The 11038-nt window shown below is 40.3% G+C and overlaps 2 protein-coding genes across 8 annotated transcripts in view; both read right to left on the bottom strand.

The window, feature by feature from the left end:
- Window positions 1-2832, bottom strand: part of LOC118418060 — a 3216-nt gene extending 384 nt beyond the window's left edge. Inside the window, exons 1-4 of the mRNA XM_035823917.1 lie at window positions 2067-2832; window positions 1360-1536; window positions 605-787; window positions 7-398 (exon numbers count right to left, since the gene is read on the bottom strand). Of these exons, the coding sequence (XP_035679810.1) occupies window positions 7-398; window positions 605-787; window positions 1360-1536; window positions 2067-2421 (1107 nt within the window). The 5' untranslated portion in view covers window positions 2422-2832. The remainder of the gene's footprint in view (window positions 1-6; window positions 399-604; window positions 788-1359; window positions 1537-2066) is intronic.
- Window positions 1-10434, bottom strand: part of LOC118416618 (spectrin beta chain, non-erythrocytic 1-like) — a 73191-nt gene extending 62757 nt beyond the window's left edge. For 4 of the 7 annotated variants that reach the window (XM_035821893.1, XM_035821954.1, XM_035821946.1 and 1 more), the window contains exon 1: window positions 10071-10433. The gene's annotated coding sequence lies outside the window, so the exon portion shown is untranslated. Of the gene's footprint in view, window positions 1-9761; window positions 9783-10070 lie in introns of those variants that run through there. The other 3 variants (XM_035821800.1, XM_035821860.1, XM_035821809.1) reach the window with 2 other exon arrangements.
- Window positions 10435-11038: the final 604 nt, after the last annotated feature.

The raw sequence follows: 11038 nt of genomic DNA, 5'->3' as shown, positions 1-11038 counted from the left end.
CATGGCCCCAGGGGCCTGCTGAAAGGGGGCCTGCTGGAAGGGGGGCTGCTGAGGCATGGCCCCAGGGGCCTGCTGGAAGGGGGGGCGCTGAGGCATGGCCCCAGGGGCCTGCTGGAAGGGGGCCCGCTGAGGCATGGCCCCCTGGCCAAACATGGCCATGAACTGGCCCATCATGCCCATAAACTGGCCCATCATCCCAGCCATCATATCTCGATCCGCCTCCTGTTGCATCTTCGTCACGTGGACGTCATGATCCTTCCAGCCTTGGTCCCTCTTCTTCATCATGTCTTCTTGCTGCTTGAAGCCCTCAGTTTGAACAGCTGACATTGCCTTATGCAGTCCTTCACACTGGTTGTCTAACCTGGTTTTTTTCTTGTTCCTTTCAATCTTGGTAAATCCTAAAAATAAAAAAAAGAAGAAATAAAACAGAATTAAAACCACTTCTTTTCCCTGCATCTTTTATATAATGCTAATAAGTGACTAATGAGGTCAAAGTGTTCCTCACCAAGGGATGGGAAATTATTTACAATGCATGAATACAGATAATGCACAAGTATTCATTTCTCAGTGTTAAAGGTTGTCTGTACTAAGTGATGAATATTACCTGTTCCCTTTCTTTTCCCTGTACTGTCTTTGCCTGCACTGTCTTTGCCTGCACTGTCTTTGCCTGCACTGTCTTTGCCTGCACTGTCTTTGCCTGCACTGTCTTTGCCTGCACTGTCTTTGCTTGCACTGCCTTTTCCCCCTGAGTTGTACTTCACTTTTCCACCTGGGGTGTTCTTCTTCCCTGAGCCAGGATTGACATGAAAATTGTAATAAAATATGTATGATGGATAGATGTGGACATAGGTAGATATTCCTTTATGATTGTTTCAACTGTATGAGATACTGAGTTAGAGGCTGTGCTACCAAGGGAAGCAGCATGCAGGACAGATACTTCTGGGCAGCCTGGTAGTTCGGGTGGCAGAGGAAGGGCGGCATCCAGCATAAGTCAAGTAAGTCAAGCAGATATCAAATCTGCATTCTCCAAAAAAAGGGTTCATAACAAAACACACATCTAAAGCACAATATCAGGCTGTAATTGAGAAGAAAATAAAAGGTCCATCCTCTTTACATCATTTCATGTGTCTAGTACCGACCTACTAGTGTATGGTACTTCATATTTTTAGTTTTAAACATAAATCAAAAATTACTTTCTGGTACTATTACATGTGCTAGACCTTATTGGAAACTTAAAAAGGAAAAAAAAACACCAAATGGAACACTTTTCAAATGGGGGATGCATGTCATAATTTCATTTATTCCATTAATGGATGCATCAAATTCATGAAGAGAAAGGTAATTTTCACCAACACTCACCTTTCGACCTCGGGGTTTCAGCAGATAGGTTGTCCTCCTCATTTCCGTTGCTGAGCAATGAAGAGGACAGATTCTCATCACCTGTGCTATCAGCAACAGAGTCAGAGGGTGGAGTGACGGGCCTATCATCAGCTGTATCAGCTTCATTCTCCCCATCCTCTTCACCTGACTCTGTATCTGTATTTAAAAAAAAAAAAAAAACATTTTCACACACAACAAAGCTGTCATATCTATACTCATTTCAAACCAACAAAAATACATAAAATGTTCCATCAAGATGTTTTCTTGACATCTAGTAACATTACCCTTACATGCTTTGAAGTTTGAGTTTTGTACTTACATCACAAGGAAAAAAAATAAAATCATTTAGTTAATATAATCATCACATTTTTGAAAGGTCTGTTTGTCATCCTTAATGTCTTAAGAAAAATTAGCATTCATTATAAGGAGTTGTACTGGTAAAAAAAGGTACTACCTATTGGCTAACGCTGATCATAAGACAATATTTGCGGCAGGCTAAAATTTGTGAAATATATAACTTATGCATAATTGATAATGAAAAAACTAAGAATAAATTCAGGTGAGCTTATCATAATTTTACAAGGCAGATTTTTCATACTTTCTGTTCTTAACAGTGCTCACAAGTAGACTACAAGAAAATCTCAAACTAGAACGTTAAAATAAAATTTAAAAAAACTCTAAAATACCTGATGCTGAGGATGAGCTGAAGTTGGTTTGCACGATGTGGTGGGGCAGTGTGGCAGGCCTGTCCCCAAGCATCTTGTCCAGCTCGGCATAAAACGGGCACGTTGACGGGCCGGCCCCACTCTTCTGGTTGTCTCTCTTTGCTTTTCGGTACCTGTAGCGCATGTCCCGCATTTTTGTCTGAATCTGCTTGAGGGTGCGCTCAAATCCCGCCTCGCTCATGCCGCGGACAATCTTCTCCATAGCTTGTTTGCTGCGAAAGTTGTCGAATTTTTTCTGAACCTCCAGTTCTCCCCAAAGTCCGACCAAACACCGCGTTTCCTCCACTCCCCATAGCCTGCCGTGGCCTTCGGCCATATTCTACCTACTTACGTTAGATAAAAAGTAAAAATCTAAAGCAAAACGGCCTCCTAGACGGAAAATAATAGCGAATAAACAGCAAATACAAACACGACCTCAGACAACAAAATGGCGGGAGTTTTCCACGTTTGGGGACAGGAAATGGCGTGCGCAGGCTAATTAACATATGACCCATGACCTCCAGCTTGCATCGCCGGCAACGTTTTTCTTTAGACAGCGGAAAAATCAACGCGGGCCCCCCGCTGAAGGGTCGCGCGACCGGGTCCGAGGTGGTCGCACGATGATTCGAGGAAAACCCTCGCACGACTGTTTTGATCTTCTTTAGACAGCCTAAAAATATCGTCGCCGGCAACGTTGTCGACAACAACAGTCGCACGACTATGAAAGTGTTGTCTGTATAAAGTCGGCCTTAGACTTGCAATTTTAGTGATAACATCTGTGAGCAAACCTTAGCCAATAGGTCTCAATGATACACAGGTTTAGGGAAAGAGACCACAAATATTATTCTTACCAAGGTATTAACTTTTGCTTTCTTGGAAGTAAGTTGTCAAGCACTCAGTAGTAAATGTTGCTCAATGTAAAAACAAAAAATATGCTAACAGTTGACATTAAAAGAGTCATTTTTAAGCAGCTGCAGCAAGATTAACAATTCAATTGCCTTTCTTTTCTTTTCTGCTCTTCTTTTCTGAGGCCCCGTTCATGATGCAAAAATTCATGTGGATGCATCTGCACTGTTGGCTGATAAGGATAAATTTGTCATCATGAACGCTCCGAAACGGATTTGACGCAGATTTTTCTGGCCTCGCGAGGTGGTTTTGAAACGGATTCATCCGCATTTTTCAAATTGTCATCGTTATCGCAAATGCGGCATGAGACAGTCATTAGCTAGTCCTACATAGACTAGGCTGACTGGATCTGATTGACGTGTTAGATTTGATTAACCCAATTTCTGTGGCCCTACCCTGGTCTTCTGCTTTGGCCATCCAATTAGATGTGAAATTAATTACCACCTTCCAAAAGAGAACAGCAGAAGACAGAGTCAGATGCAGGAGGATAGTGCAGCAAACAGTCATGATGCCCCAATGACCCACTAGAAGGTCCAAGGATAGGTGAGGTGAGATAAAAAACCGGGTCAATCCTGCATATAAATTGCTCAACAGTGGCACAACCAAATATCTATGATGCTCCATCTAGTAGATAAACGTTATGGCAATCAAAATGAATCAATATAATTTCACCTTGCATTATGCTCAAATATAATCAAATTCCAATAAACCTTGCTGCAGTTATATCAACATCATAATAACATAAGACAAACATAATGAAGTAAACATAATCACAATGTCCTGTTCTACCTATGTACTGGGCAGTTACAAATAGGGTTATTACAACCAAGCTACAACCTGGAGACACACAAACCATATAATCATACTAGTGCTATGACTGCAGAGGCACATATTTCTACTATTGCCTCATCCCTTTCTATTTTCACTGTTGGCTTTCTGCCAACATAAAACTCTCTAATCTAGGTGGCTTTTTAAATGTCATTAGTGACTTTGAGTATTTCTGCATACGGATTACCATTCACAAATAACCACCATAAAATAAAAACTCCAACTAACAAATTTACATGTATTGCACGATGAAGTTTACATTATGTTGGCTCAATCACTGAATACACATACAGTGGAAGCCAGCTATTTGCAATACGCTTAGTCGCAAAAATCGGTTAGTTGCAAAGAATTTTGAAATCCAAAACCATTTCCCATTGGCGCTATTGTTTACAGCACCCCATATTTGCAAAGCCCAAATCGGCTAATCGGGAAAAAAATTCAAGTTACAACGCATGTTAACCCCGAAATATGCCAAACAAATCACCAGAATCAGCAGGAATGAACCAAAATTTTCCCGTATAAAGATATCAGATCGCCAAAAGTATCAAAACTGCCTGTTTTGAGTCCGAAAAGGCCGCGATTTCTATTCAATTTACGTCGCTAGCGCGCGGCCCGGCGGTTGCCGCAGGGAATCATGGGATACTACACATGACGCCGCGTCCGCCATCTTTGTTTTCGTGATGGAAATGTTTTGAAAATGACGCTGTCGACTGTGGCAAAATTTCAGTGTAATCTGTGGACATCGTAACTGGAAAATTTGTAGATATGAAGATTAACAGTTTATTTATGCGTTAGTCATGAGTATTTTCGCCTAGTACATAAAGTTTGTCTGAAAACCAAGAGCGTTTTCGTCCTACAACGTAGCGATGTTTTTCGTCTGTGTATCACATGTCGACAAATCTTACGTAGTAAGCGCGTGCACTGTACCCTTGATCAGTCCTCTATTAATCAAAACAATTGTTCATTTGGCAAATTTAGAATACGTTTGCATATGTACCTCGTTTTTTTTCAGTAGCTTAACGTGTTTTAGCAGTGTTAATTTCTTTGTTTTCTTCAAGCCGATACTATAGACGAAACGTAACAGATCTTTTGATGCATCGCGATTAGTTCTTCGACACTAAAATGTGATAACAATATCACAATTACCGATAAAAGATAAATTTTAAGCTGAAAGCGGCTAATAAGTATATTTGTGGAGTTTGATGAAATTATGGACTTGATTATTTGTGGTAGAAATGATTGTGTTGTATTCTTTGTGTCAATGCGTGCGATGCGTTCACCGATGCCCCCCTCCCCCATCCCCACTCGGGTCATTTCGAGCAACATCTTTTAATCGGGAACGCCGGTTAGTCGGGAAAATTTAGCTGGCAAATGGCCTTCCCTAATAAGCGACTTCTACTGTATATCAATTCTGCAAAGTGGTGGAAAATTACCATGTCAAATCAATTTTCTCAATCATCTCAAGCATGAAGTCTTAGCATCTGGTTCAAATTAGAACTGTATTGTTTACTTTTCCTAGTTCAGAATATTATTGTACAAAATGTTCATTACTTTCCTATCCAAATATATAATTTGATTTCAACAATCAGACCATGTGACATGAAAAAGCTAAGTTAGTAAGTATAAATTTTCTGAATTGCTGGTGTTGATAATAGATACATGTAAGTGTGTATCTACCTCTGCATGAAAATAAAAGGCAAAGTGACCGTTAATGAAAGCCTTTGTTGCTCGCTTCGAGGACCCTGTTAAAAATCTACAGGATGCCTAGCGTCAGCCAATAGCTGGTAAACACAGCTTTCCCCAACCCATTCATCTGCCAACGGTATAGCAAACAACAGCCAAGTTCACAGACCAGTTCACATCAACTACAAAATCTAACATTTTATCAGTTCTGTTCTAGAGGGAATAAAATATGCAACATAGCACATTAAAACCATAACAAACCTTAAAGCAAAAAGAAAAAACAGGATGCAACCCCCCAAAATATCTGACCTTGCAAAAGTACTCACTGACAGAATTTTCACCTTACAATTGGTACAGTTTGATTCATGGACATACATGATAACTGCTTTATTTTAGTTTAGTGGGACTAAATCAAAGTGACTTTTGACTTTTTTTTTTAGTTTTTTTTCAAACTAGCTATATGATGTGTATCCACCCTTGCAAAACAAGGACATGGTATTGTTAGTAAGCATGGGTACACATCCGTGTTGGTATGAAAGAATTGCGACATAAGAAATCATAACAGAGATAATAACTTGAAAATGAAATAATGGTGCTAGCATCAGCATTTCACCATGCTGGAACTTGACTCACATAACACTACCTCAGTCGGACTGTCCCTACCACCTGCACAAGCATATACAACTCTATCAGAGCACCAAATTGTTAATTTTGCAATTTCAGGTTTTCTTTGTTGGTCGATAAAAAACGGATGAAAGGAAAAGGTCACGATTTCTTCCACCAACCTCTGCTTGGAGAGTAGTTATTCTGCCTACTGCAAGCAAGCGCAAATCTGTCTATTCTAGGGTTCACCATGATGAACTATTGAATCCTGATACCAAGACTGACACAGCTGATATTATTTTCAGACTTTCAGTGCTTGAGTAAAATCCTCCTTGCTCTGATAGCTTCCCTAACAGGCATGGACTCTTCCCTGATGACACTAACAATTAAAATTGTATGAATGTTTTGCTGATACTGGCAGGCCTGACTAACAGCATCTCTATCTTTTCAGCCTGCCAAAAATTGTTGTGGAGCTGCACCCATGGCGAGATGTCAGAGGTCACTGTGCTGGGGTAACCAGTCAAGCCCACCAAAGGACGTCTATTGATTTTCAGTCAATTATGGAATGGCTAATATCATCTAAGCCCCTACCCTACTGTATATGCACCATGGTGACACATTCTTTGTTTTTAGCCTTATCGACTATCTACCCTCAAGACTGTCAGGTTACCCGAAGCCTTAAGTTTACAAGATAGCAATCTATAATTATTTTCTTTTAATTTCAACTCATTCATTGTTGATTTTGGCATCAATCCTACTTAATTTCATGTTTTTCCTCCAGCTGAACAAAATCGAAATGACAGAACAGTTTTATAAAGAAATACCAAGTTACAGACACGTTAATGATCCTTGTAAGGTTTCATTTCTAGTCAGCAAACATAATATCAAGTTTGAAATCAGTTTTGTTAGAAAAGGTATCAAATGTGATCAATCATGCATGTTTCATTGAATTTTTTTCAACAAACATGATTGCAATGTGCTTTTACATTATGTGTAAACTATTTTATCATTAGCTACATATGCATACTCAGGGCTCGAAATACACTTTTCAGTCAACTTGCACCAGTGCAAGTTAAGCCAAAGGTAACTTGCACCAAAAGAAACTTACTTGCACAACCCAAAATAGTGAACTGTTAACCCTTTATTCTTCTTCTGAAAATTTGCAAATATATGGGGATACATAAAGACCACATGTTTGGATATTTGTTTTCCAAAGCGTATTTTATTTTGGATTTCAAATTGTACAACAAATGTGAATTTAGGCTTAATTTAAGACAATTCAATGTCTACAACTTGATAAGATCAATAGATTTCTTCTGGACTCTTCGAGTGACTTCCATCACTATTCTTAACCATCGCTAGAACAACTCAATACAAACACATATAACTGGAAAATCCAGTTGATCATATCAAAGTCACTAAATTGTATGGAAAATGTATTTACTCATATGCAAATCAAGGTAAGACAACACCATAGGAATTATTAGCATTATAGAGATGGAATTGTCTTCAAATTTTGTTTACCTGGATGTCTAACCAAGTTTAGAAATAACAAATTTAGGCTATTTTTTTTATTCAGTGTTGTTTTCTTTTACCTTTCAATGGCAGACAATATTCTTGGTGTGTGTAAGCTTTTTCTAACGTCAGGTATTAGTGGATAAAAGTAACTTGCACTGGTGCAAGTTTGGTCCAAACTTACTTGCACCACACCAATTTTACATGCACAAACTTGCATATGCATGTGGTATTTCGAGCCCTGATACTACATGCTTGATAGGAATACCTTACCATTGAAAGTGATAACTTGTTTAATATTCTGGACAAGTCTATGCTGTCTGCTTCTATCCTCGTAACGGTTTTGAGTTGATGAACGTCTCAGCATTTTCCACTTGCCTCTATCTATCAATATATTCCATTACCAGTTGCAAAGTTACATATCCCTGAGCAATGTAAGCTGATATGATGTTTGGACCTATCATATCAAACCATAATACCATAAAGTTGTATCAATCATTGCCAATTTGCAATTTACAGATATCATTGGTCTAGCGGGAAACTGATTTACATCTTTTGGCACAACAGGACGAAGATTACCTGGCTTTTACCAAAACTGTTGATCAATTTTGGCTTCTCTGGGATAACACTGGCATCATCATCTTCATCATCAATCCCATAGCTGGACAGCCAGAGAGGCAGTACAACTCTCAGTGAAGTGTTTCCACCTCTGGCAGTATTTTGCTAGATCCTGTCAGTCTGGTATTTTATGCAAAAGCTGTGCCTTTGCATAAAAGACAATGTGTATAGTTCTACCTGGATAACAACAGGTTCAAACCATATACACTTGTTCTTGACAAACAAAGAACTAAAAGCTGTTGTTATTATAGACTGCTTTTCATTCTATTGCTTCATCCCTCACAAGGGAACAATGCCTTTGGAGACAACAAGCAAGATATTTACCATAACAACAAGGCTTCCTTTGTCGCACTCCATCTTTTGGAAATTGTAGATATCTGACTTAAGTAGAGCTGACACTAATAGGTGGTAATGAAATTATCTGATGGCTGCGTCTCTGTTATTCCGGCTATCTCATCTTAAATTCCTCGTCTGTGTGCTCTAGCTATTCTCCATGCCCTGGAGCGATGTGTTTCGCTACATTTGTGCTGAAGACATTATAAAACTGCATCAACAGTTTCAGACCAGCCAGTCTGGTGATGAGTAAAAATGTTGGTGGGAGGTGGAATAATTCCAAGCGGCTGGTGATGCATTTCACAGTGCCTTGCAGGATGACCTTTCTGACTGACTTTACAGTTGTACAAGTCAGAGTTACGTAGGCATGCAAACCCACACTTTCTTTCTTTTTCAAGCATATTCAGCCCAACACATCCGTTGCAGTTTGCACTACTAGAAACCCCACCCTTGCTCCACAATAAATTATGTGCACACAAAACAGTACCCTGTTTGTTTTCCGCCCCCCTCCCACACAGAGACATGGGTTGAAAACACGGGTCCGATTACCTGGTATGTTTTGAACCAGGTGAGACAGACCTTTCTTTCACACATAATCTAATCCGACACATTCTCCTTTCAAAATCAAGGCCACACCAAATTATGGTTCAGTACAGAGGAGGAAAAACACAGTGGCACAAGCAGTGCACGTTTGGAATTTCCCTTCTGAACAAGGGAATGAAATTTTTGGCCGCCTAATTGAATCGTTGAGAAAGAAGCCTGATTCACCCCACCCCCCTCCATATTGTAAAATACATAAGATCTACTTGCAAAGGTGTAAACCAGTATTGTTGGTCTGTTGGTGTGGAATATAACGCTGTTGTTGGTACAGAACATAGGACTAGGTCATGTCCCGTTCTAACGGTCCCCACCAAAAACGTGCCTGAGCGTTTTTGACCACCGCCCATTTTCTGGCTATCGTTTCTTTCTGCAGTTGACCCGAATTCCTTCACTGCACGTCTGTCCTCTTACATTGATCTATCAAACGAATTTAATCTGCGTTTTTGGTCAGAATAGAATCCCGACACAACCACTGAACATTTAGGACAGTCAATGCTGAGCTAAAAAGTCCATTTCGGCAAGGACTTGTACACCGAAAAGACGAAGCACTTGCAGACGATATAAAAACACGGAACATAACGGGCGGCCTAACAGTGCAAACAGCGGGAAACACGCTTCTGTTTGAGTCCAAATCCCGACCCACCAAGAGGTACGACGGCTAAAATCTTTGACAACAATCTAGCACAGTTCATTATAAAGGTACTACAACAAGGACAGGATACCAGGATTTGTCCTGTCGGTAGGGGAGGGATGCGATCACAGTCTGGAGAAGCGTTTTGAGGTCATCACAGTGAAGCCATGTTGGATGCAGTGCAGCCGTCCCGCCACCCGTCCCTACCACTATTTTTTCCACACATAAATCCTCTCACTTATCATACACGTAAGAAGTTTCCCAAATACCTTAGTCAGTGGCACAAAATCCTGAAGGCCTGAACCCGGTATTCCTTGTTTGCTTTCCAACAATCGCCACGTTTATCAGAAAATATCCAAATATTCGGTGAATCTGGAGCCAACGGGCGCGGAGCAACCTAAGACTGTCAGCACCTGGAGTTGGGTCCCGAAAAGTAGATCCTACATGGCCTAAATCCTAAGGAATCGGTTTCCTTCTCACTTCTGTACTGGTCTATTTGTCTTGTATACCAAGTGACTACGTGGGGATGACTATAGGGGTATGTCACGGTGCTAAGTTGTAGAACCGGGTCGGGCTGGCTGGACGGACGGCACCGCGGGGCGGAGGGCTCCTTTCGGGGACGGATGTAAACCGGTCGCCTGAAACCCGACACCAGAGAGTATTATGGGCTACCCGAGGTTGGTGTGTAATAATTTTAGGGACAGGCCACTTCTGCACCGGGTGAGTGGGAATAAGTGGCAATTTTCAATCACTCGTAAAAATGGGCAAGTACGTGATGAATTCTAACCGTCTGTAGATTCAAAATTATCACAACGGGGCTTTTTTTTAATTCGGATGAGATCGGACCAAATTTCAAAGATATGTTACCTCACAACGGGGCTTTTTTTTAATTCGGATGAGATCGGACCAAATTTCAAAGATATGTTACCAGTTAAAATCGAGTCAATGGACTGATATATGAACCGGTTGATGAAAAAAAATTAGAATTCCCATGGTATGCTATGATCTGCTATTCCCTGATAGCATTTGAATGCGGCATACTAGTTTTGGATGCATAGATATGGCAGCTAAAGGTAATAAATTATGCAAATTAAGATGCTTATTGCATTGGAATTAGCACCCAGAACGTTTTCATTATCCCTAATATGATATTAATAGATATGATTCAAATGAATAAAAAGATTGTCAACTTCTGTAGTTAATTAGCCTGATTAAATCTCGCTAATAGCAGCTCGCC

The sequence above is a fragment of the Branchiostoma floridae genome, chromosome 1, assembly GCF_000003815.2.
Source record: "Branchiostoma floridae strain S238N-H82 chromosome 1, Bfl_VNyyK, whole genome shotgun sequence".
Lineage (NCBI taxonomy): Eukaryota > Metazoa > Chordata > Leptocardii > Amphioxiformes > Branchiostomatidae > Branchiostoma > Branchiostoma floridae.
This window is presented reverse-complemented; position numbering and strand designations above follow the sequence as displayed.